This window comes from Podarcis bocagei (assembly GCF_964188305.1).
Source record: "Podarcis bocagei genome assembly, chromosome: 11".
NCBI lineage: Eukaryota > Metazoa > Chordata > Lepidosauria > Squamata > Lacertidae > Podarcis > Podarcis bocagei.
This window is the reverse complement of record NC_138136.1, coordinates 65,387,414-65,413,375: the sequence shown is the minus strand read 5'-3', so window position 1 is coordinate 65,413,375 and position 25,962 is coordinate 65,387,414. Positions and strand designations below refer to the sequence as shown.

Here is a 25,962-nt window from a genome sequence, read left to right as displayed (position 1 = left end):
TCAGACTGCTGCCTTTTGGATCCTATTCAACTCAGTACATAACACTCCCCATCCCAATATGTCATTTTGCTGCATCAGCTGAGGACAGGAAGTCCTGCATTCTCCCCACGGGCCTGGCAGAGGCCCCAGGGCCCCACACAAGCCCCACCCGTGGCAGGCGACTCCTTACCTGGACGGAGACCACAATGAGCAGGCAGGTCTGGGCCATGAGTGCGAAGGACTGGTAGTCGGCAATGGCCTTCCCGTCGCTCCTCAGGGAGTCAAAGAGGGTCCCGTAGGGGACGAAGAAGAGGACCAGGGAGCTGTAGACGCTGTAGAGGACGCACTTGACAAACTCCTTCTTGTTGAAGTAGAGGTTCTGCTGGCCAGGCATGTAGAGCTGCGGGAATTGCAGGCTCCACCGGTCATCTACGTCCTGGGGGTGGAAAGTGGAGGGTGTGTGTTTTGAGATGGCAAATAAGGTGGCTGCCCACCCCTCCTCGCCCACCCTGCAGTATCCGCCCTCGACACCCACCACTTATGCAAAGCCTTTAGCTCAAACTGGCAAACCAAAAGTAAGTTGAAGCCACGTAGGGCCGGCCCACCTATGAGGCAACTGCCTCAGGCGGCAGGACCAACAGGAGAAGCAGATTCGGACGCAGATCTTTATCTCCACCCCCTCCTTGCTCCGGATATAGATCTTCTCTCAGCCATTCTTCCCTGGCAGGAAGGGGGCACCTTTTGGGGGCTCGCCTCAGGTGGCAAAGTGTCTTGGGCCGGCCTGACAAACCATAATAATATGCAACCCTGCAATGTTTTGGGGTCTATTGTGACACAGACCCACATCTTTTCCCTTTCCCTCCATCTGCACAAGGCTGTGACGGGCTGTTTTGTACGTGGATTAGAGATGGCCACCTAGATCGCCTCCTGCCCCACAGAAGAGCCCCATTCCAGATGCAACATCAGCATCTCTGACCCACCAGTTATTCCCTACGGACAGTCTGCTCCCCTGCTCTTTCACTTAGGAAGATTCTTCTAAGTTTCTGGTTTTATATACAGTCATACCGCGGGATAAATACGCTTCAGGTTGAGTGCGTTACTTCCGGGTTTCACTGCTCACGCATGTGCAGACAGTAAAAATGACATCACGCGCACGCGCAGATGTGCTGTTGTGTCTTACATTCTGTTCGGGATGCGAACGGGGCTCCAGAACGGATCTAGTTCGCATCCCAAGGTAGCACTGTATAAGATTTTATTAAAGCTTCTCATAACACAGTACAATAAAAAACAGACTAGAGTGGACCCTCTGGATACAAACTGAATTCGTTCCAGGGTCCGTTTGCACCCTGAAAATTACATAAATAGAGGTGCGCTTCTGCACATGCATACGGCGCGATTTAGCGCTTCTGTGCATGCATACGCAGCAAAACCCAGAAGAATACACTTCCGGGTTTGCTGTGGCCGTAACCCGAAGATTCTGTATCCAGAGGGATACGTAAGTAGAGGTATGACTGTAATCCCCAAAACCCCAGAAAGAGCAAGAAGAAGAATGCAAGGTGGGTCTTAAGCCTTGTATCACACAGAAATGGGAGGACCCTCTTGACTCTCGCCTGAGAGCATCTCTTGCTTCCCCCATTGTCCCACCTCAGGAGATCTTCCCTTCCCTGCCCCGCACTAAGGGGTCCTTCCCCTGTCATCCTTCACCAAGAAGCCTCAGCCAAAATGGCTTCCACCCGCTGGTCTTAGCCTGGACCTCTAGGCTTCCAACCCTGGAAACTCCCCATTTGGAAAATGCTTTCCTCCCCTCCCAGCCCAGCCCTGCGACAGGGAGGAACCCAGCGCACACTCCTGGGCTGAGCATGCCGGTGCCCCCCTGCGCATGCCTGTCTACCTGTGCTGTGTGTGTGCTAAACACAGGGTGAGAGCCTGTGTGTTGGAGGGGCAGCCAGACCCCAGGGCAGCCCCCAGGCAGAGAGAGGCAAGTCACCCCGAGGGCAGGGCTGGGGCCAGAAACAGAGCCTTCTGCTCCCAGTTGTAGGGCAAACTCCTGATCGAACGAAGAGGGCAGGAAACAAATCTAGGAGCCGTACCTGGTCAAAGAGGCTCATTCCCAGGACAGGTAAGGAGGTGTACACCATGTTGTAAAGAGTGATGAACCATTCGTCATACACCGTCTGCAGAGACCAAGAGAGGGAGGAAATGAGAAAAGCCCCACGCAGAGCAGCAGCGGAGGCGCAGTCCCAGGGCCCTTGGGCCCAAGGGTGCGTCGGGTGGCCTCTGGTGCAAGCGGGTGGGTGTCCCAAGGGAGGGCTAGCAAGAGAGGAGAACAAGGCCCAGGCGGCTGCTGGGAAGCCAAGGGTGTGAATCTGTGGTCGAAAGACAGGGGCAGAAATAAGGAGCCCACAGGGCATGGTCTAAGGTGAGTATCTCAGTGGGGAGGTAAAAGGTAAAGGGGCCCCTGACCGTTAGGTCCAGTTGTGGCCGACTCTGGGGTTGCGGCGCTCATCTCGCTTTAGTGGCCGAGGGAGCCGGCATACAGCTTCCGGGTCATGTGGCCAGCAGGACTAAGCCGCTTCTGGCGAACCAGAGCAGCGCACAGAAACGCCATTTACCTTCCCACCGAAGCGGTACCTATTTATCTACTTGCACTTGGACGTGCTTTCGATCTGCTAGGTTGGCAGGAGCAGGGACCGAGCAACAGGAGCTCACCCCGTCATGGGGATTCGAACCGCCGACCTTCTGATCGGCAAGCCCAAGAGGCTCAGTGGTTGACCACAGCGCCACCCGCATCCCTTTCAGTGGGGAGAACCAGGTGGAAATCTCCGCTCAGCAGTGAATTGGGGAGGGGGTGTCTGGAAATGGCCTCCTCTGTCAGCCAGGACAGAGGTGAAAATATTGTTGTGAATTTTTTTGGGTGGGGTGGTGTCGGTGTCAGTGTGCGCCATGCACCAAATCAGTGACAAATCAGCCTTAGTCCTGGAGTTGCGTCTTGAGGTGCCGCGTGCAACCACAGAAACTGGTTTGGGACTGCTTTGGCAAGCTTGCTCTCGGACTCACTACCCCCACAGATAGAGGAGCCCCAAAACAGGGAGGTCCTCAGGACATCGTGCGCGTGGAGCCCCTCAATTCACAACAATATTAAGGATCATAGAACTGTAGAGCTGGAAGGGATCCCAAAGGCCGTCTGGCCTGACCCCGTGCCGTGAAGGGATCACAGCTAAAGCAAGGTGCTGCAAGTTGGCAGGAGACCTTTGGAAAGGGAAGGAGCCCTCTCGTGTCACTGATCCCCCAGGACTGCAGGAGCACTCCTCCTGCGCCCCACCTGCTGCCCATGAACAAAGCTCTGTGCAAAGTCCCTGGGGTGCTCTGGAGCCCTGCAAAGAATGGTTGTGAGCCCCCGGCATGGCAGGGGGTTGGAACAGATGACCCTTGATGTCCCGTCCAGCTCCACAGTGCTATGACAAAATTTGGGAGGTCCCAGGTCACAAGGTGGTTAGATTGGTCTCAACTAGGGCCAGGGCCTTTTCAGTAGTGGCCCTGACTTGGTGGAACGCTCTGTCACAAGAGTCTAGGGCCCTGCGGGACTTGGCATCTTTCCGCAGGGCCTGCAAGACAGAGCTGTTCCGCCTGGCCTTTGGTTTGGACTCAGTCTGACCCTTATGTTGCCCTCCTCTTATGGTCTTGATTTATCGGCTACTTTTAAAATGAGGCTGCATTTTAAATTGCATTTTAACCTGTATTTTAAATTGGTTTCCCCCCCTCCCCCCTATTACGTTTTTACTGTGATTTTATTGGTGCTAGCCACCCTAAGCCCAGCTCTGTCTGGGGAGGGCGGGGTATAAATAAAATTATTAAATTATTATTATTATTATTATTATTATTATTATTATTATTATTATTATTGGCAGGAAGCTTCCCCCGCCCTTCCTGAACTGTCCCCTCCTGCAAAAGGCCCCTCCCTGGCAACAAGGGAAATGCAAAAATGAACAAGGGCGTGAAAATCTCAGAGAAGATGGAGAGAACAAAAGGAAGAGGAAAGACCAGCTGGCCAGACCTGGAAGGAGCCCGTTCGAACATGCAAGGAGGGCAGCAGTCAGAAAGAGGGGCAGGGAAGGTGGGGCCCAGCACCCCCAGAGCCCAACGAGGCATTGCCCAGCTCCAGAAGATCCCAAGGGGGGGCTCTGTGCAGGCTCAGAGTCTGTATCTGGGGCTGAACAGACCCAGAAAAGCCTGGCAGTCAAGCACAAACTGCTTGGAGGTGTGTTGTTTTTTTTATTGCAATCAAGCAATATATAAATTTTATAATTATTATTTTTTTTAAAAAAGGCATAAATTAACAGCTCTTAGGAGTGGTCCTGGGGTTCTCAGTTTTTGCTTGCTCCTGTCAGAGGAAACGTTGGCAATTCCCGGCAATTCTACGGGGCGGTCAGCAGAGAGCAGCAGAGGCCTGCCAGAACGACCGCCGGGACTCACCTGTGCGGAGAATCCGGAGAAGAAGCCGTACCAGAAGTGGACCAGCGTGAAGGCGAAGTTCTTGTAGAAGAAGTAGGCCAGGAACTTGCACATGCGGATGTAGGACCAGCGTCCGTGGACCAGCAGCAGCCGCTGCAAGTAGCGGAACTGCGCAAAGGAGAAGTCGCTGGACAGCACGGCCTGCATCCCCTCCTGGCCGCTGATGCCAACGCCAATGTGGGCGGCTGGAAGAGAGGGAGAGGGAGCCCGGAAGCAGCCGCGTCAGGCCAAGGGGGGTCCAGCGCCCTGCTGCCCCCGGGGCCAACCAGGCATCCCCCTGGAAAGGGGCCCACAAACAGCAGCAGCCGCCTCTGCCCTTGTGCTTCCAGCAACTGGCACTCAGGGGCATCCAGGGGGGCAAAAACTGCCCCCCCCGCCTGTGCCCACCTCTCTTACGCAGGTTTCCCCCACATCTGCTTTCTTACAAGCAAAGTGGGGGAGGGGCGGTTCGACTCTTGACTCATTTAGTTTCTACACCGCTTTAAATTTTTAAGGAAAAAACCTCAAGGCGCTTTACGACCTACATTCAAACATCAAACAGCACATTTCAAAACAAAACATTACAGAAGAACATCAGCTGCACCATATACATTCAAAATGACGTCGTCGTTAGCAGGGAACTGAAATTGTGTGGTAAAGATTTCAAAACAAAGCCTTACAAAGGAAGGTCGAGAACACACATTTGAAAGAGCATAATTAGCAAGAGAATAAGACATTATCATATTAAACACGGATTGAGAGAGTAAGTAGAGATTCTCTTCCCTTCCAAGGAGGGCTCTTCGCCTCCTTCTCCACCTTTGCAGAACCAGAGAAGAGCCTCCTGGATCAGGCCCGTGGGGGCCCATCTGGTCCGGCCTCCTGTTCTCAGAGTGGCCAAGCAGATTCCTCATATGGGAAACCCGCTAGCAGGATCTGAGCCCAAGAGCCCCCTCCCCTCCTGGGGTTTCCAGGATCATTGCTGCCTCCAGCCAGGAAGGCAGAGAATCGCCACCCTGGCTTAGGAGCCATTGATAGTCCTCTCCTCCATGGATAACTCTAATCCTCTTTTAAATCTCCGGGATCAGGGCCAGAGAGAGAGCACAGCCCCAACCCCACTGGCCACCCCCTTCCTCATCCAAAAGAGCCCCCCCCCCGCAGCAGATTCCTCTTCTAGCGACAGTCCCAGGTGGGGCTCATTGTCCCTGGGAAGTTGCTGTGGGGCACCCCTCTCTTGGGGCTGGGGGGCTGGGTGTCCTTCCCACCCCACCCTTGTTTTGCACCTGGGGTCCTTTTAATCCAGGCAGCTCTCTTGAAGAATCCCATTATATCCCCCACTGCTCAGAAACCGCAGCATCTCGCTTGACAGCCAATTAGGCACATTTAACTAATGAGAGCATTGGATGCGCCCAAAGGCTGACGAGATTTCTGCAGCGCAATGAGCCGATGAAGTCCTGAAGCTGCTTCTCCCTGGGACTCTGAGGCTGGATCCTGCCTTCAGTGGTCCAGGTGCCCCCCCCCACAAAGGTCCCCCCTTAGCCTTCTGATGGGCTTGCAGGGCCCTCACCCTTGATCATGCTGACGTCGTTGGCCCCGTCCCCGATGGCCAGCGTGATGGCGTTCTTGTACTTCTTCACCAGCTCCACCACCTGCGCCTTCTGCAGAGGCGTCACCCGGCAGCAGATCACCACCTTGCAGAGGCAGGCCGTGCGCACCAGCTCCAGCTCCAGCTCCCCTTCCTGGGCATAGGCCTGCCAGGGGAGACACACACAGGGAGGGTGGGGGGACAGGAACAATGTGGGACGTGATACATAAGTAGCAGTCAAGTACAACATTCCTCGTTTTCCTAGAGTAGACATGCAGGGGAATATTTGGTCCAGCCAGTCAAAAACTTCCTGTTTCCTCCTGGCTGGGCCATACTCCCTTTGCATGTGACTAGAGGTGGGCATGACCTTACCTGTCCAGGTAACAAAAGGACAAGGCACGCAGCACTCTCCCTCTTTGACTTCCTCCATCGCTGGAGCAGCTTTTTAGCTAGAAATGCCCTTTTGTCTTTTAGCCGACAGAGGACTCTGGGATTATCCCCATATGGGATAGACCCACATGTATATACAGTGGTACCTTGGGTTACAGACGCTTCAGGTTACAGACTCCGCTAACCCAGAAATAGTACCTCGGGTTAAGAACTTTGCTTCAGGATGAGAACAGAAATTGTGCGGCAGCAGCAGGAGGCCCCATTAGCTAAAGTGCTGCTTCAGGTTAAGAACAGTTTCAGGTTAAGAACAGACCTCCAGAACGAATTAAGTTCTTAACCCGAGGTACCACTGTATCTGTAACTAAGTCTGCCTTCAGGGATCCCACTGTGAACTGATGTGAGTAAACTTCAGTACATCACACCCTGCGAGGGCATGGATGCAGTAACCTGAGTGTCAGGGCTTGACCCCACCATACACCCATCAAGTGATACAAAATAGATATTTACATTTCTCTGTTTCCCAGCCAAGTTCATCACACCCTTTTGTCGTCACCTCGGTTTGTAATTGTTTCTGGAATGGCTACCTGTCTGGCACCCAGGTCAGGGGCAGAGGAAGGAGGGGGGGTGCGGTCTGCCCCGGGTGTCACACTGAGGGGGGTGATAAAATTCCAGGTGGCACTCACCACAGGGCCTGCAGCGTGCCCGAATCATGCATCTTTCCTGGGAGAGACGCAGTGGCTTGGGCGCTGCCCCAATGGTCCGCCCACTCGCTCCCCGCCAGCTGTAGGGCAACTGAGTAGGAGGCAGGCAGACTCTAGAGGCCCCGCAGTGCGCCCTGCCCCTGGGTACGCCACCCCAGGCGCCCGAGCGGCTTCCTCCGCCGCTGACCCAGGTGTCAGGGTGCCAGAGATTATCACTCAGGTAGAGGGGTGGCTGCCCTCCCTCATGTCCCAAGCTACCCCCTTGGTAGCCATTTCCTTCCTGAACAGAACAACGTTGGAATGGCGTGAATCGGATACTGGAGTGATTTTATATGAATTTCTGAAGTTTCCCCAGTGAGCCAGTACATAGATACATTTATCAGTGAATTGTTGCATTTGGTAATGTACAGGAAAAACTGTGATTTGTGGGGCCATTTGCAGAAGTGATTGTGTTGATTTTGGTAGTGGGGGGGGGGTGTACGATGTCCACTGGAGGGGCCAACCCTCCTTTCAACCCTTACATAGATTCCTACAACAGCGCCTTGCCACCTCCTTACCAGGCTGTGCCCATTAATGACCAGGCCGTATTCCCCGTTGGGCTGTTCCTCTGGCAAGACCTTGCAGTTGCCAGACTTCTTGACTTGGAGGTCCATCTCATCGTCATCCATGGCGGCCTCCTGCGTCATCGTCTTCCTCGCTTTCCTAAGAGAAGACCCACAATAACAAGCACTGCGGAAGCCAGAGGGGAGTTTCCCCAAAACAGCAATAAATTTAATAAATGAAATAAGGGAATAATAAGAAAAACGTTAGCAATATGCAAACAAGAAGCAAAGCAAGACTCCCACCCCCTAACTAGTAGACAAGCAGACCATCTCTGCTCCTCCCTGGGAGTAGCCCCCCAACAGGGCCTGAGCTTAGCAGCGCTCTGCCCACCTGCGGCTGCCAGCAGCTGGCAGTCAGGGCATGCTGGGGGGAGAGAGGGGCCCTCTTGCCTAGTAGCCCCCGGCAGCCTTGGCGCAGCCTTGGATCTGGAGGGCATGTGAGATGTGATACATAAGTAGCAGTCAAGTACAACATTCCTCGTTTTCTTAGAGTGGACATGCAGGGGGATGTTTGGTCCTGTCAGCAGAAAACTTCCTTTTTCCTCCCTAATGGGACATACTTCCTTTGCATGTGACTAGAGGTGGGCGTGACCGTACCTGTCCAGGTAACAAACGGACAAGGCACGCAGCTCTCTCTCTCTCTTTGACTTCCTCCATTGTTGGAGCAGCTTTTTAGCTAGCTATCCCCATACGGGATAGATCCACATGTATATACTTTGTAACTAAGTCTGCCTGCAGGGATCCAACTGTGAACTGAATGTGAGTAAACTTCTTAGATATATTTTACACAAGATGGTGGCGTGCTTATTCTTTTAAGAGGGATATAAGGGGACTTACCAGGAATCTAATATTAAGAGGCTTAAACAAGCTGCAACCAGCTACCCACTGTGCGTTTAAAAGGGGAATGTGAAACTCTGCCAAGTAAAGGAACTTGCTAGCGCAAGTTAGGAAGGATATTAATAAACAATATATCCTCTCCTGCCTCCCTGAACATTCCCACAGGGCGGAGAAGCCCTTTACCTGAGTTCATGGCGCACTTCCTCAAAGGTGTCCCCCTGGATGAAGAAGATGTCCTTCATGTCGTCGTAGAGCATGTTGCAGGAGTAGCTGATGTTCACGGCCGTCTCTGGAGAAGGATCACAGAACGGCAGAGTGGGAAGGGGGTCCCCTAGTCCAGGCCCCTGCAAGGCAGAAATCTCTGGCGGGGGCCCCCCCAGCTTCTGCTTCAGCAGCTCCAAGGAAGGAGGAGATGCACTCAGCGTTAGGGCCAGGAGGGATCCATCCCTGGCCCCTTGGGGGACGGACTCTCCCTCTCTCATTCTCCCCTTTCGTGGCAACGCCGCTGCCTGAGATGGCCCCTTCAGGCTGGGTCAGCTGACCTGAGGGCCCCCTCCATCCCGGACGGCCAGGCGGAAGGCAAGAGCCCCTCCTGCACCCCCACATTGGCCCAGGGATTCCTGAAGCTTCTTGCTCACTCTCCTTCTCACCTCAGCTTGGAGACGGCCTTGATGGACTTCTTTTGGAAAACCCACCCAAACACCGGAGATGCTTCAAACACACATTTGAAGTTCACAGTTTCCTCAAAGAAGCCTGGGAACTGTAGTTTGCAAGGGTGCTATGAACTGTGGCTCTGGGAGGGGAGAATTACATTTCCCAGGATTCTCTGGGGGAGCTGATGGGCGTTAAATGTGTGTTGGCAATGCTTCAAATGGATTCTTTGCGGTTCATCTCATTTTTCTTGCCTGTGCTTCAAACCACGTCTATCCACCCTGCGCTCGCTTTAAAGGGCTTTAACTTCTCAGTGCTCTTTGTCTCTTTCTCTTTTGCTCCTGTTGTCTTTGCTCTCCTCTCTCGTTACTCTGCTTCTCTCAGACCTCTTATGATCCTGATTTTCTCAGCGCGGTTTCCTTGGCGCATTCCTCGGATTTGGCCCCTCCAAGCCCACCTCTCTTTCCCAGCTCCTCCCATTTGCTGAGACAACTCCAGGATGACTTACGGCTGGTGGGAGCAAGGAGGCCAGCCACACCCATTTTGAGATTCACCCACCAGGCGTTTCTCACCCAGGGGCAGATCAAGGGAGTTCTGCCCCACTGCGCAGGGAGCAGAGGAGGCCCAAAGTCACCCCCATGAATTGAGAAGGTGCTGCGGTGTTCTTTCTGCCCTGTGATGTTACAAAGGATTCTGGGATGCACCTCAGAAGGGGGCAGAATCAATTGCCAGCTGTTCTTGGGGGGGGGGGCTGAAAGCAGTGTGTCATCTCCCCCTCTGGCATTACCTTGCTTGTCTCCAGTGAGCACCCAGATTTTAATCTGCGCTTTCCCCAAGGTCTCAATTGTCTGTGGGACACCGTCTTGCAGCTTGTCCTCAATGGCCGTGGCACCAAGTAACTGCAGAAAGAGGGGGGGGTCACAAACGGGTGCTCTGAAAGGGGTGACCAACGGACAGCCAGTGAAGTTCGGGGCCCACCCAGACTTTCACTTATCCTGCTGCTTCCCTCCAGGAAAACCCGCCCTATAGCGAGTTGAATTGAAGCAAATGACTGCTGCGTTTTCTGTGGATTGATGTTTGTTCTGATTCAACACTAGAGAGCGGGTTTTCTGGGGAAAGTGGCAAGGCAAACAAAAAAACACTCAGACTCCTGCCTTCTAAGCATGGGACATGGAAGGACAGGTGAGCCCCTAGGTTGAAAGATTCAGGATGGATGGAAGAAAAATCCTTCATCACGCAGTGCAGGGCTAAACTGTGGCTCAGATCCAGTTTGTAGTGTTTTAGGAATTCTAAGGTCCTATATATATATATATATAAATTAAAGGTTCATAAATGTACAAGGCAAACACATACATAAGTATATAAACCACGTGTCTGAAATAGTACAGAAGAAGAACCCTGAAGCCATTTTGACTCTTCCAGTGACCTCAACTATTTCTCTGCAGTAAGGGAGGAAAATGGGGAAAGCCTTCCCATTGTGTTTTCGCTTACAGATCCTGTCTTGAGGGCATATTTGTGTATGGATAGTATTTACCACCTCAAAGGAGACAGCCTCCTCCTGTGATATATGGATGGTGTTTTGGGGGGTGGTCTTGAGCTACAGGGGAGGCAATTTCAAAAGTCTATATGTGAACTGCGTGGGAGTGGGGTGAGCACCCTGTTGCAACAGTTTAATAAAGATCAGGCTTACGAGCTGCTTTGCTTCTCAATATTCTCTGGTTTGCATCTGTTATTTTTCTCCTACCAATAGGGAACCTATTTTAGGACTCTATACGGGCTCTTGGGTACCCCATAAGGGATAAAGGAGCAGTTTTTTCTTATAACAGTAGGTTTCCACAGGCAACTGCTCAGCCACGATGAGAAGAGAATGCCGAACTGGACGAGCCATTGGCCTGATCCAGGGGGCTCCGCTTATGTTCTTATGACCTCCCAGAAGACAATCTGGCCCAGCAGAGCCCTGGCTGGCTCCGTTCCGCCGGCCTGTGGGGCTCCAGGGAAGCGTCCCAGATGAAGGCGGCTCAGGAAGAGGCTTGCAAAATGCGCTCGCACGTAGACTCTTAAAAGGCAAGAGCAGGAAGGAGCCGCGCATCATTGCGAGTCCAGCCCCAGGGCTCAACAAAGAGCTTTTTAATGAGTGGAAAATCAGAAAAGGGATGCACACACTGAAAGGGAGGAGAAGGACATCTCTCCACTGGGGCAGCGAGAAGAATCAGGCAGCGTCAGAAAGGCAAGCCAGGAAGGCGCCAAAGGCAGGGGGGGCTCTCTTTTCCTGTAACTCGGACCCACTGGTTTGGGTCCTTGCCTCCGGAGCAGGAGAAAGCAACCCTGCTTGTTATGTTATGCTTCATTGCCATGATTCTTTTTTTGAATGGGTTGACTATTTAGAAATACTCTGACAAATTAAAATAAACAAGTAGCAACGGCATTCCAAGCCGCTTAAGTTGCATGGCTGAATCACAGAATTGTAGCGCTGGAAGGGACTTCAGGGGTCATCTAGTCCGACCCCCTGCAAGGCAGCAATCTCAGCTAACCCTCACCCTGGCTGACCAATCCCTATTTGCTCCCGTTCGTCTGAGCCCTGAGCGCCCGGCTTCCCTCCTGGGCACCCCCACCTACTATCAGGTCTTTCTCGATTTCTTCGTACAGCTCAGACAGCTTCTCCTCTCGGTCCTGCAGGGCTGTGCTGGCTTCGTGGTGACGCTTCTGCCAGTTGGCAAAGGACTTCCTCTCCAGGTCCTTGTAGGCCACGACCAGCGTCCGGAGACCCTCCCCTGCAAACTCCTAGAAGGAGGCAAGCGGGCACAGGAGGGGTCAGGGGAAAGGAGCTCCACAGAGACTCCCCTTCTCAAAGCACCCTCTCACAAAACCCCCAGGGGCTGGGTTGGGGTGGAGATGACGCCGCAAGGGCACCGCTCTGGGGAGGCTCTCCATGCAAACTCTGCTGCCAGCTTACTTCCAAGCACTCGGTAGTCTCCTCCTTAAGAGGTACACAGGAAGGGTGCAGGAGCTCGTACAGGATCGTGTCTGCCCCCTTGCAGTACAGGGTCACCTTTCCGTCAGGTCGCCGCACTGGGAAGAAGGGCAGAAAATGAGAGGGTGCCCAGAATCGCTGCCCACCCTGGACAGACACACGACATGCGGGCAGAGAGTCAGAGATGGCGGGGGGGGGGGTTTGCCCCCTGTTATGTACTGAGTTGAATAGGATCCAGAATGCAGCAGTCTGATTGGTCCTAGAACAACAGGATTCAGAATGCAGCAGTCTGATTGGTCCTAGAACAATAGGATCCAGAATGCAGCAGTCTGATTGGTCCTAGAACAATAGGATTCAGAACGCAGCAGTCTGATTGGTCCTAGAACAAAAGGATTCACAATGCAGCAGTCTGATTGGTCCTAGAACAACAGGATTCAGAATGCAGCAGTCTGATTGGTCCTAGAACAATAGGATCCAGAACGCAGCAGTCTGATTGGTTCTAGAACAATAGGATTCAGAATGCAGAAGTCTGATTGATCCACAGGAGCCACTCAATCCAGCTCCAGGTGGAAGTGAATCCGCAACCTGATTGGCCTACAGGAGAATCCCAGAATTAGCCAATCACATGGGGCCCATTGTGTAAATAATGTATATAAAGCAGACATTTCGGGGGAACTTCCATTCCTCCTCACCACTATGAGCTGAATAAAGAGCATGAAATCCACTCTCGACTTCACCCCCCTTCCTTCCAAGATCTAGTCTTCCTGGATGGAAGGGCTAGAGTGGCTCAGCGGCAGAACATCTGCCTGGCATGCAGAAGGGGAGGAGGCCTGCCTGAGGTCCTGGATGACTGCTGTCCATCACTGCAGACCGCACTGAGTGAGATGTGCCAATGGGCAGAAGCTTCCTAACTGTAGGGCATGGCCTCTCTCTCTCTCTCTTCTGGGGTTTTCTCACACAGTCCCTCAAAGGGTGTCAGAACTGGAGCTCTTGCAAGAGTCCAGCCCCCTAGAAGTTCCTTCTTCATAGTGAGCAGGCAGTGGAAATTGCTTTGCACCAGTTCAGCCAAACTCCCGTCGAAAACGTCTGCCCAGCTGGTTGACGCTGGTGGAAACAACTCAGCAAGAGCCACTCCACCAGGACACAAAGAGGAGGCCCGGGCATGTGCAGAGTATTTCCCTGAGAACCAATCCCAGGCAAGGCATGGGGTTTGGGGGAAGGGAGGAAGGGGGAACACACCAATGACAGACATCCGCTTGCGCACATTGTTGAAATCCAGGATGGCAAGCAGCTTATAGACGATGGTCTTCCCCATTTCCACCACGGTGATGGTCTCTGGGGTCCGGGCGCGGAAGACGAAGCCAAAGTTCCGGGCGGCTGTCACCAGGGCCCCCTCGTCCGGAGACTGAGCCTGGTAGACCAGCTCACCTGCCAGGGAGGGCAAGGGGGGGGGAGAGGCAGTGTCACTTGCAAGGGGGAGGCAGAAAAGTCCCGAGCGCAGCAACCGATTCGGGAGTCTTGAGAGAACAGGCGGCCAAGAAGAGACGCCCTTAAAGTTCCTAAAATGATGCCTGGCCTGGACAAAGGGGGGCAGGGAGAGGTTTTCTGCCTCTCTCACAACCAGGGTCGGATTGAGGTTGGAGGAGGCCCTCAGCTCCTGAAGGTAATGGGGCCCTTTCTATGTCCAGCTGTCCTTTGTCAACAACAAATTGTCACTGTTTTTTGTGTTGAGTATATGCTAGACAGCAATTTGTGGACCTAATAGGTATCTCAAGCCATTTGCACATAAAAAAATATGTATTTTATCAAAGTAATTGTTGAACTGAAATAGAATTAAGAAGTATATTAATAGTCAAATAATTATTAAGCTCTAACTTAAAATGATTTTTATTCATAAAAAACTTAATAATGCAAACACATTGGTATTTGGCAATAACAAAAGTTCCTTTAGAAACACAATTTACAAAGACTCATAATTCAGCCATTTGCCCATGTTGCTGTGCAACCAGTCCATGCAGAATGGAGGCACCCTATATATAGAAAGGAGCAAAGCAGGGATATTTGAGGGAGCAGGCTAGCAGGCGGGGCCCATGACTTACATCATAGGAGCCTACACAACACAAAACATGGTTGCAGGATGTAGGTTTTATTTTATTTGGTGTTTTTTTCTTATATTTTGGAAATGTACATCCAGTTTTTCCCCCTTTACATTTTTTGGGGGCTCCCAAGAGAGAGGGGCCCTAAGCTATAGCTTGTTTGGCTTATACGTCAATCTGGCACTGCTCATAACACTGGAACTCAGGGGCAGCCAGCGATGCTGAATGTTGGGAAGACTCAGGACAGATAAAAGGAAGATCTTCTTCATGCAGCACCCAGGGCTGATCCACACCTCCGTTTGCCTCCCTACTTTTCTGTGGGGAAGCCTCATCTTTGGTGCTGAATCGGAACAAACAGCCATCAGCAGGCTGCCATTTGTTCCAATTTAGCACTAAAGAGCAGGTTCTCCAGGGCAAAGGCAAAACCTTGCGCTTAGAAGACGCAGGACGAGCAGAAGTGTGAGTGAGCTCATAGCTAACCCGTGGAACTCCCTCCTACTGCAGGCAGGGATGGCCACCAATTTGGATGGCTTTAGAAGAGGGTTAGACAAATTCATGTTGGAGGAGAAGACAACGGGTGGCTACCATATTTTCTGCCTCCTCCTTCTGAATCGCTGCTCTTGGGCTCGGATCCTGCTTGCGGGTTTCTGCTTGGCCCCTGTGAGAACAGGGCGCAGCGTCTGACCCATAAGGGCTCTTTTTATGTTCTCACAAGACCTTCAGAGTCCAACCCGCAAGAGCCCCCCAGCACAGCACCCCCAGGCGAGGTCCCTTCCTCTCCCCACAGACCACACTGCTGCTCTGAGCCAGAGGCGCTGTCTCCCCACAGAACTGCAGAATGGGACCCTGAGGGTCATCTAGTCCAACCCCCTGCAAGGGAGGAGGCACAGCTCCACCCCTCCCCCTCACCTGGCTTCTTCTCTTCTGGCATCACCGTGTGGCAGAGAGAAAGGAGGCGGAAAAACTTGTGGGTGATGACGTCTCCCGCCTTCACTTCCTCCACCAGGCTTTGGTCGTAGAAGGAGAATTTGGGGTCAGCGAGGGGGTTGTAGGAGAAGTCAACTTTTGGGGTACTCTGAAAGAGGGGGGGGAGAGAAAGGTTGCCACCATGAGAACTTCTCTGGGCTCATCTGCCTTCCTTCCTTCTGGCTAGAGAAAGACCACGAAAGACCACGCAGAGGCTCCTCGTCCTTCCCAGGCAGCTGGCTGCTCTGGGGACCAGCCTGCCAAACTCCAGGGCGATGGCAGCCTTGACCCAGAAGGTCCAGAACTTCCCCTGAGAGAGGAAAGGAAGAAGGAAATTTCCAGGAGGGAAAGGGGGGAAGTAGAAATTCCTTTTGTTCACTTCAGCCGCCACACTGGGACACGTCCTGGCAAGTGCCGGGCAGGGCTGGAACCACAACAATGCCCAGTGGCCCTGCCTGCCACCCTTTGACCCCTCGCAGCCCCTTACCTCCGTAATCTCCACCCGTTGTCCGTCCAAGTCAAAGACATCCCCTGTGGGCGAGAAGCACAGAGCCCAGTTGAGATGACAACAAATGCACACCTGGCTGTGAATTCCGGGCCTGGGCCAGTTTGTGCCAGCGGGACGACAGGGGCACCCGAGCCCCTTTGGGACCCTGGCCAATGACCTACAACTGCCCATCGGGAAGCAGGCAAGACAGCAGGCTGGCATTGAATAACAGGTGCAGGTGTGGGGCTCCAGAAGGTCTAAATGGTTCCTGTATTGGCACTTTATTTTTTTATTGAATTTATTTATTTATTGAATTTATATACCGCCCTATACCTGGAGGTCTCAGGGCAGTTCACAGAAAAGATCACAACATAAATAATCAGAATAAAAACAACAACCCAATAACACACACCCACACCGAAAAGACCCACATTTTAAAAGGGTAAAAAAGGTAAAGGGACCCCTGACCGTTAGGTCCAGTCGTGGCTGACTCTAGGGTTGCGGCGCTCATCTCGCTTTATCGGCCGAGGGAGCCGGTGTACAGCTTCTGGGTCATGTGGCCAGCATGACTAAGCTGCTTCTGGCGAACCAGAGCAGCGCACGGAAATGCCGTTTACCTTCCCGCTGGAGCGGTACCTATTTATCTCCTTGCACTTTTGATGCACTTTCGAACTGCTAGGTTGGCAGGAGCAGGGACCAAGCAATGGGAGCTCACCCCGTTGCAGGGATTCGAACCGCTGACCTCCCGATCGGCAAGTCCTAGGCTCTGTGGTTTAACCCACAGCGCCACCCGTATACCCATTTAAAAGGGTATAGGATGTCAAACAGATCAACAAAGGCCTTGTTAAAAAGGAACATTTTTGTCTGGCACCTAAAGGTGTATAATGAAGGCGCCAGTTGAACTTCCCTAGGGAGAGCATTCCACAGACAGGGAGCCACTGCAGAGAAGGCCCCGTTCTCGTGTTACCACCCTCTGGACTTCTCAAGGAGGAGGCACACAGAAGATGATCTCAGGGTCCAGGTAGGTTCATATGGGAAGAGGCGGTCCTTGAGGTCTTGCAGTCCTGAGCTGCTTAAGGCTTTGTAGGTCAAAACCAGCACTTTGAACTGGGCCCAGAAACTAATTGGTAGCCAGCACAGTTGGACAAAGATTAGTATAATATGCTCAAACAATTTTGCTCCAGTGAGCAACCTGGCCGCTGAATTCTACACCAGCTGAAGTATCCGAACCATCTTTCCTTCCCCTAAGCCACCCATGCTGACTGGGACTAATAGATGAACAAAATCTCGGGGGGGGGGGGGCAGCAGGCTGGCAAAGGGTCCATATTCCAAAGGAGCAGAAAAGACTTTAATGTATGCGACGAAAGCCGCAGGGATGTTATTAGCCCAGAGATGGAAAGAAGACAAAGTCCCTAGCAGAGGAGAATGGCAAACTAAGCTATTAGACTCTGCCGAAATGGCAAAACTGCCCAGAAAGCTCAGGAATCAAGAAGACCAAAGCTTTAATAAAGGATGGGGGGAAATTTACAATATATCTGGGAGACAGCTGTAAGCGGGTGAAAACATTAGCAGGATTGCAGTAACACAGATACTATGGACAAAATGGAGTGACATAAAATATGGATTCTGGAACAATATGGAATCGAAAAAGTTGACAACTGGAGCCATGGAGGGGAAGGTGCAGAGATTGGGAGAACTCCCTAAATATGGATATGCATTTTGTATTGTTGTAATCTTACACTTGTAAGATCAAATAAAAATCATTTCCAAGAGATGAAGGGATGCAGCAGCCCCAGGAGAGCGCCCCTACCATAGACCCTCCCGTTGATGCAGCACTTGTTGAAGACCATGATGTTCTGGGTGAGGGTCCCCGTCTTGTCGGAGAAGATGTACTTGATCTGCCCCAGCTCCTCGTTGAGGGTGGTGGTCCGGGCCTGGGCAGGGGTGTCATTAAGGGGGTAGTACATCTTGCGGTCCCACTCGATGTAGAAGCTGTTGCCCAGACGGATGATCTCTACGCTGAACGAGAGGAAGGAGGGGAGACCAAGGAATGGGCTGGAGACCTGGGCGGAAAAGCTTCCTGGCACTTGGGGTCCCTTTGCAAGCTGCAAGAGGCCATCGCAGAAGCCGCTTCCGGGAGGGGGGGAATGGGGGGTGAACTGTGTGCAGAGGCAGCATGGCGTAGTGGTTAGAATGCCATGCTAGGATTTGGAAGGCCAGCTTTCCGGGCACCACTTGAGCACGCGGCTCCTTGGACAACCTTTGGCCAGTCGCTGTCTCTCAGCCTACCTCACAGGGTTAATGCGAGGACCAAAGAGAGGAGAGAGAACTCTGCACACCCCCTTGAGCAACTTGGAGGAAGGAGGGTGGGACAGAAATGTAGTCCATAAACTGTAGCACAAGCGCATGCTGGGAAGCTGGAACCAGCTGCTCCCTCAAGGAAAAGGCATTTCTAAGTGTCTGGCCAGGGACCTCGGCTCCATCTCCCTCATCCCCTGACCTTCCCTTGACACAGAAGTCGCAAGCATCCTCCCTGGAGCCCATGAAGTACAGTGGTCCCTTGGTTCTCAAACGCCTTGGTACTCAAACAACCTGGAACCCAAACACTGCAAACCCGGAAGTAAGTGTTACATTTTGCGAACCTTATTCAGAAGCCGAACGTGCTCCGTTTTGAGTGTTACGCTGAGGTCTGTCTCTTTTTGCTATTTATTTTGCATTTTTGTTTTTGCGGCTTTTTTGTTTTGTTTCTGTGACTGTGTGGAACCCAGTTCAGTTACTGATTGATGGATTGTATGACTGCAGTACATGGTTTATTGATTTCATTTTATGGATCAATGGTCTCGTTAGATAGTAAAATTCATGTTAAATTGCTGTTTTAGGGTTTGTTTGTTTTAATAATTTTTATTAACAGACCAATCAAATCAAATCAAATCACATAAATTCCAAATTACAAAGCTGAATTTTAAATTTTTTGTTGGGGGTTCCCATATTTCAAGTTCCAAAAGGGATCCAATCATCTTGTTGTTGCTGCTGCTTTAATGTCCACAAATCTGTCCAAATAGTGTTCACAATTCTATCCAATCCTTTCTTGTTATTTTCCACATCTCTTCTTGTTATTTTCATATATTTTTCCTTTCTCTTTGTGACCTCTGATAGTCTCCATAAGCGGGTTGAAACAAATTGTAATCCTGTGTGGGTTAGTTTTAGGGGTTGTTTTTAAAGGTCTGGAACGGATTCATCCATTTTGCATTACTTTCTATGGGAAATTGCGCCTTGATTTTGGAATGCTTTGGTTTTGGAACGGACTTCCGGGACGGATTAAGTTTGAGAACCAAGGTACCACTGTAAGCGCGATGCCACGTCCACTGTGAAGAAGGAATCGGCTGAGTCGGAGCCTGGGCATAGTGCCATCGTTGCAGAGTCAAAGGAGAGTCACAGAGTGCCTTCAAAAAGCTCACCAGCCTTGCCAATGCGCTATGTCCTCCCCCCCCAAGGGTTGGGCTGCCAGAGCACACTGCCCGCCCTGGTTGGGCAAGAGGAGGAAATTCACCAGAAGGGGGGGGGGGGCTGGCCCTCTTGGTGCCTTTATTGGTGCCAAGGAAGCGAAAGCAGGGCTAGAGGAGCAGGGCATGCTGGGACATCTCCCACTCATTTTGGCTCACACTTGGTCTGGCCTCTTCCTTAAAGTACAAAATCCCAAATGCAGCAACTTCCTCCAGTGGCGGAGGAAGGGGGGCAGGCCCCACCATCCTGCTCCTACCCTGCCAGCTTGCTCCCAGTCCCGACGTCCTCAGCCAGGACTTCGATCGCCCGTAGACCGGACTGTGACAAAGACACATACACGCACACCCCAGTGCAAAATGGGCCGTTTGGGAGCTGGCGCAGGGCACGTGCCTCCCCCCCCTCGCTTACCTGACGTAGAGGGAGATGGGCACCACCGTGTTGAGGATGATGACGTAGGACCAGAACATGAGGAAGGCGGAATAGAAGGCCGAGTGGACGTCGTGCGGCCAGGGCAGGTAGACCTGGAAGGCAGAGCCTCTCCTATACTCCCAGATGCTGTTGCCAATGGCCAGCACTGAGCACATGGCGGCCAGAAGAACAAAGATCTGCAAGGAAAGGGGAGGGCAGAAAGCAGAAGAACATCTATGTCCCACTGTAAAGATACAGAGTTTATGTAAAAGAACATTGTCAAAAGATCAACAACAATGTAAAAGAACTCTGTCAAAAAATGATATACAATGAAATGAAAAAAATGTTTAAAATAACTTTTGTTGAAAAAACCAGAAGCGTTTTTATTAGGAATCATAGGCGCCGATATCCCAAAGGAGCAGAAAAGACTTTTTGTGTATGGAACAACAGCTGCCCAGATGTTATTAGCCCAGAGGTGGAAAGAAGATAAAGTCCCTACCAGAGAGGAATGGCAGACCAAGCTGATGGACTTTGCCGAGATGGCAAAACTGACTGGAAAGCTCAGAAACCAAGAGGACAAAAACTTTATAAAAGAATGGGGGGAAATTATCAGTTATTTAGGAGACCACTGTAAGCAGAAGGAAGGAAACACTGACAGGATTTTGATTTCACTTGTAGTCTAACAAATACTATGGACATTATGGATTGAGATAACAGATAGAGTTTGGAAGAATATGCAGTTGTAAATGTTTAAAATGGGAGCCCACGGAGGGGGTGGGGGGAGGTCGTGAGACTTGGGGCATCTCTGTACATGGATTTATGTCTGGATTTTTATAACCTTGTATTTGTAAAATCAAATAAAAATGATTAAAAAGAAAGAAAGATAGCTAATCCATGAACTAACCCCCACCCCACAAATGCCAGTAAATTTCTAACCCCACTCCCTAAATCTACCATCTACTGATGTGAGGAACTTTAGTTGCTGCCTGGTCCTTGCAAAGAAGGAGGGAAGAAATAATTTATTTCCAAATCTCTTATGAATAAAGTCCATGCATGCCCCCCCTTTGCTGCTATTCTCGTGCCCCCTCCCCCTCCCTCCCTGCTTTTGTGAGGAAGCCCCTCAGCTGGAATGACAAGAGATGGAGCGAAGCGCCGTTTGCACTCACCACCAGCACCAAGAAGTTCATCAGGCGATCAATGCTGGTCCGTTTGAAGGTGGTTCTTCCGCTGTTCTGCATCAACTTGGTGTCTGGCCCTGGCAGTTCAAACAAAAGTCTGGTTTTTTTGTTGCACGGTCGGATTTTAATTTCCAGATCAAAGCACCTCCTGGGAGGCAGGAGACCCTGACAAATGGCAGCCGCCGATGGATTTGAGGGAAGGCAAGGAGAAGCAGGCACACCTGCGATAGTCAGCCCCCTTTCAGGCTGCAGAAGGGGCAGAGGGACCCCACTGCACAAAGCCACCAGGTGGGATGGGCTCTGGGCATCCTGGGCCCTGTGGGAGATGCAGGGGCTTTGCAGAATCATAGCGGTGCAGAGTTGGAAGCATGGCCAGCTTTCATAGAATTTTAAATGGTGCATGTATTTCATAGAATCAGAGTTGGAAGGGACCCTGAGGATCATCTAGTCCAACCCCCTGCAGTGAAGGAATATGCAGCTGTCCCACACGGGGATCAAACCTGCAACCTTGGCATTATCCGCACCACACTCCAACCATTTCTTCTTCTTCTTCTTATTTATTTAATCATTTTTTCAATACCAACAACCACCGCAAAAGACACATACAACAAAAACCATGATAACACTAATAACACAATGTGACAATTCAGATGTGAATACTGATATACCTATGACTACACCTTTTTAAGCATGGCTGTCTTAAGCCCCGCGCCACTAACCTCTATGGGTAAGACGCCCCTGGCTGGAGGGGACCCTGAGGTTCATCTAGTCCAGGAGGAGGAGGAGTTTGGATTTGATATCCCGCTTTATCACTACCCGAAGGAGTCTCAAAGCGGCTAACATTCTCCTTTCCCTTCCTCCCCCACAACAAACACTGTGAGGTGAGTGGGGCTGAGAGACTTCAGAGAAGTGTGACTGGCCCAAGGTCACCCAGCAGCTGCATGTGGAGGAGCGGAGACACGAACCCCGTTCACCAGATTACGAGTCCACTGCTCTTAGCCCCGACACCACACCCCTGCAATGCAGGAATCTAGGGAAGGGAGGAGCTTGGCAGCCCCACAAGCAGTGCTGGATTTATGTATAAGCTCAACAAGCTATAGCTTAGGGCCCCACTCTTATCTGTGCCCCCCCAAGCCGTGGGCAAAAGACCCCTTTCAAGAGCTAGAGGCCACCCCCACCCCCAATCCCAGTGAGAGGGGCTTTTACACCAGAGACGTTCGGTCCCTTCCTCCGGCTTCTCTCGCCCAGCTGCTCTTACCTGCAAAGATGACCAGTCCGAAGCACCAGTCCGTGTTGCGGATGGTGCAGCCCCTCAGCAGCATCTTCTCGTTGTCCAGGGCGTACTTCTCCCCCTTGAAGATGAGGGTCCCCATAAATTTGTCCAGCTTGTTGTTTGGCGCTTCACACTTGATCTCGCCTGCAGGCAAAGAACAGGCGCTCTGAGTCGCCACCGTCCGCCACTGGCCAGAGTCCCAGGCCGAGCCAGGAGATCTGGGTAGACAACAGATCTACTGCCCTTTCTGTTGGGATGGAGGCAAACCAAGGAGCAGAGAGGAGCTCGCAGCAGGGAGGGGGCCAGAGGGCCTCCCCCTTTTCGCTCCCAGCCACCCTGCAAGGCTGAGGGTCAGTTCCTGGCAATGAGCTTCGTAGCCAGGCAGAGATTTGAACTCGGGCCTCAGTGGTCCACCTCCAGCTCTCTCTCTCTGATGGGTTTCCTCTTCTCCCCATTAGGAACAGCAGCTGCCCAGAAGGCGCTCAGGTGAGCTCAGGTGCTCTTTGCCCTCTCACAGCAAATAATAATAATAATAATAATAATAATAATAATAATAATAATAATAATAATAATTTATACCCCGCCCTTCCCGGTTCAGAAAACTGGGCTTAGGGCGGCTAACAACAAATTTAAAACACTTAATTGTAATGCAACATAGAAGCAGCATAAAATACAGTATAAAAACATGAATAGCAATAAAATTCAAAGTTCAGAAATCAGTTTAGGGGAAATCCATCTAATAAGCATTAGATAGTCCCCAGGGCTAGCTGGCTGAATTGGTCCTACTTGGGCCAGCGAGGAGGTCAGGGGAGAATTAGCTGTGGGGTCTCAGAGCGGGTAATCTTCATAAAAGGGGGAGGGGGAAGGAAGAGAAGGGAAATAAAAGATCAGGCTAAATTCAAATTAAAGGCCAGGTGGAATAGCTCTGTCTTACAGGCCCGACAGAAGGAGGTTAAATCCTGCAGGGCCCTAGTCTCCTGGGACAGAGCATTCCACCAGGTCGGAGCCATCACTGAGAAGGCCCTGGCCCTGGTGGAGGATAGTCTGACTTCCTTAGGGCCCGGTACCTCTAAACTATGGTTATTCATGGACCTTAAGGTCCTTTGCGGGGCAGACCAGGAGAGGCGGTCCCATAAATACGAGGGTCCTAAGCCACAAAGGGCTTTAAAGGTCAAAACCTGTGATTCCTGCAGAGGGTTGGGCTAGATGACCCTTGGGAGTCTCTTCCAACACTACAGAGCTAGGATTCTATGCAGCTCTGCCTGCTGACAGTATCAGCGTCAGGAGAGCAAAGGCTGTGAGGCCCCCCCACGCTCCACCGAGGGACAAGGGCCTGTGTGTCCTTAGCCTCAGGTTACCAGGTTTTTTTCAATGAATCCATTGAAATGAGTCGGAATGATAGGATTTTGCCAGGGGACTGATTTGTAAATCTGGGGACTGTCCCCAGGAAACGGGGACGTCTGGTAACCTTAGCCACATGCCAGAAGGGGGCTCTATAAGATTCATCTCGGGTTCACCCCAAACAGCAGCCCAGGGGGGTCAGCATGGCAACATCCAAACAAGGTGGAGTTTCTGCACCCTGCCCCCCCCCACCTTGGTAGCTCCCCACCTGTTTGGTGCAGGAGCAGCACAACATTCGCTCTGTCCAAGGGGCAGGTGTGCAGGGCAGGGGGCTGGGTTGGAGACCCTCCTGGGAGGCAGCTGCAAAGCCTCTCTCCGTCTCCAGGGAAAGGGAGCCCAGCGCCCGCAGCTGCCAGCCGTCTCCTCAACCCGGCCAGCCCTGCCCCTCCTCTTGCACAGCTGGCATACCCACCCTCCGAGGAACGCCAGGCGGACGTGTGCAATCGAGGCCAGAGGGCAGAGTGGGACTGGGACCCAGAGGGGTGAAGTGAAGCAGGAAAGGACTCGGAAGAGAAGCAAAGAGGGCAAAGATCTGCAAAGAGAAAGGGGGGTGTGAGGGAAAGAAACAGGCAGAAAGCAAGACAGTGTCCTCTCCACCCCCACCCCCACCCCCACCCTGCGGACAAGCCAAGGCACCCATGCCAACGCCCGGCTTGGGTCCTGTGTGGGTACACAGGACCAGGTGCCACTCAGTGCAAGACATCTCTGTGGGGAGACAAGGAATTCTGGGCAAACTTCTGCCCCCCCCCATGCCTGGCATGCAAAGTGCTCCACCATCCTGGGTGGCTTCTGCAAGGAATACTTCCTTGGCTTTCTCCTAGTGGGGCAGCAATAGACCCGCTGGCACCTTTGCAGAGCTAAGCAGGGTTCGGTATGGTTTCAAATTGGATGGGAGACAACGTGTTGGTGTTGACATTCCTGCAGAAGAGCCACACTTTTCTTCACTCATCATGATCCAAACATCCCTCTCCTACATTTCCCACCAGAGCTCAGAAAATTAGTTTTTCTTAAATGCACACAGAATGGAATAGCAGTGCAATTTCCTCAGGTGCAGTTGGCGCATTGTGCGCCGGATTAGTAACATTTCTGGCCAGCTGTGACCTGTGTTGATTGCTCTACCCAGTTCCTTCTCTATGGTCTCTCTCCTCCTCCTCCTCTTCCTCCAGGAATCAGTTCTATCACTATAACCCTGCATTTCCAAATACCATCGGCACAAAATACCGCCGTTTATTGTCTCCCCCACTAACGTGCCAGATTGCGCCAAAGGGGCAGAGGTCGTGGCTCACGGGCAGAGCAACTCCTTTGCATGCAGAAAGCTCCTCCCATCCAGGTGCTGCTAGGACCCTGCATCCCATCAGCCCCAGCCAGCAGGACTAATGGTTAGGGCTGAACGGAGTGGGATTCAGTTCCATCTGGAGGGACACAGGGTCCCCAAACTGCTGGCTTCAGACAACCTACAGAATGATTCATGTTTTCTGGGTCGCTGCTGAGATCCCTCGAGAGTCCAGGACTAAAATGGCCAAAGGACTAATCTGACTTTCTGGTACAGGATCCCTGCACAACAGCTTCAGGCAACACAAGGCAGGTGATTTGAAGAAGCTGAATGGCAGTTGCTATCAGCGCAGAGGGGGGGACCTCAACGTGGAGGATGCCTCCTTTTAAATCGGCCTCAGCAAAAGAGGTGGCACTTAAAATAGGGCAAAATGGCACCTCGCACGCCTGTACGGGTAGCCCATAATAGCTCCTCCTACGCACCAAACGGCTGGAGGGGGTGCAGAATGCTGTGGGGTGGCCATGTGGGAAAGTGGCTCGGTTCTGCGAGGAAGAATTTCTCCAATTAAAGAAGCAATTGCTGGACAAAATGTCCGGAGCTGGCTCTCCTCAATCTTTTCACGGGAGAGAAAATTAACTTGCTGCTCAAAACTCTAGTTAGTTCTCTTTCTGCTTGTAGCCAGGCTGATAAAAACAAGATAGTGGAAGACCTTAGGGCTCATTCACACTGCTGCTGCTTTCCCCCAGGAAAACCTGTGTTTCAGCGCTGAATTGGAACGAAGAGCAACTGGGTTTTCTCCAGATTGGCAGAACAGGAGGTTTTCTGGCAAAAGAGCTCAGACCTGTGGCTAGAAGGCACAGGGCAGGAGGAAAACTGCCTGGATCCGTGCTTTCTAGCAATGGAGAGGTGGAAGTCTGGGTGAACCCCAAAAGGGGCTTCTCTGATCACTGGAACAATAAACTATGTCAAAGAGCGCTTACGGAAGAATTAAAGAATAAAATAAAATTGGCACAAAGCTTGAAGCCCAAAGACTCCTTTGTAAGTGCTTGGCACAGCTTGGCCATGTGCATGGCTAAAATGGAGGCTCACATTATAAAACTTTCTGCTTCATTGAAACTGTTCATTGCCTTCTCTATAGATAGAAGTCTGGGATAATAGCTTATTATGTTTCT

At 51.8% G+C, this 25,962-nt stretch overlaps 1 protein-coding gene across 5 annotated transcripts in view; it reads right to left on the bottom strand.

Moving 5' to 3' along the window:
• LOC308597122 (phospholipid-transporting ATPase ID-like) overlaps positions 1–25,962 on the bottom strand; it is a 75,693-nt gene that overhangs the window by 6,691 nt on the left and 43,040 nt on the right. For all 5 annotated transcript variants that reach the window (XM_081212680.1, XM_081212678.1, XM_081212679.1 and 2 more), the window contains 16 exons: positions 22,102–22,260; positions 20,832–20,920; positions 19,666–19,862; positions 17,564–17,772; positions 15,754–15,797; positions 15,210–15,375; positions 13,444–13,632; positions 12,187–12,302; positions 11,850–12,014; positions 10,021–10,132; positions 8,766–8,871; positions 7,701–7,845; positions 6,035–6,218; positions 4,453–4,676; positions 2,070–2,153; positions 170–415 (listed from right to left, as the gene is read on the bottom strand). In XM_081212680.1, coding sequence (XP_081068806.1) covers positions 170–415; positions 2,070–2,153; positions 4,453–4,676; positions 6,035–6,218; positions 7,701–7,845; positions 8,766–8,871; positions 10,021–10,132; positions 11,850–12,014; positions 12,187–12,302; positions 13,444–13,632; positions 15,210–15,375; positions 15,754–15,797; positions 17,564–17,772; positions 19,666–19,862; positions 20,832–20,920; positions 22,102–22,260 — 2,435 coding nt within the window. The remainder of the gene's footprint in view (positions 1–169; positions 416–2,069; positions 2,154–4,452; positions 4,677–6,034; positions 6,219–7,700; positions 7,846–8,765; positions 8,872–10,020; positions 10,133–11,849; positions 12,015–12,186; positions 12,303–13,443; positions 13,633–15,209; positions 15,376–15,753; positions 15,798–17,563; positions 17,773–19,665; positions 19,863–20,831; positions 20,921–22,101; positions 22,261–25,962) is intronic.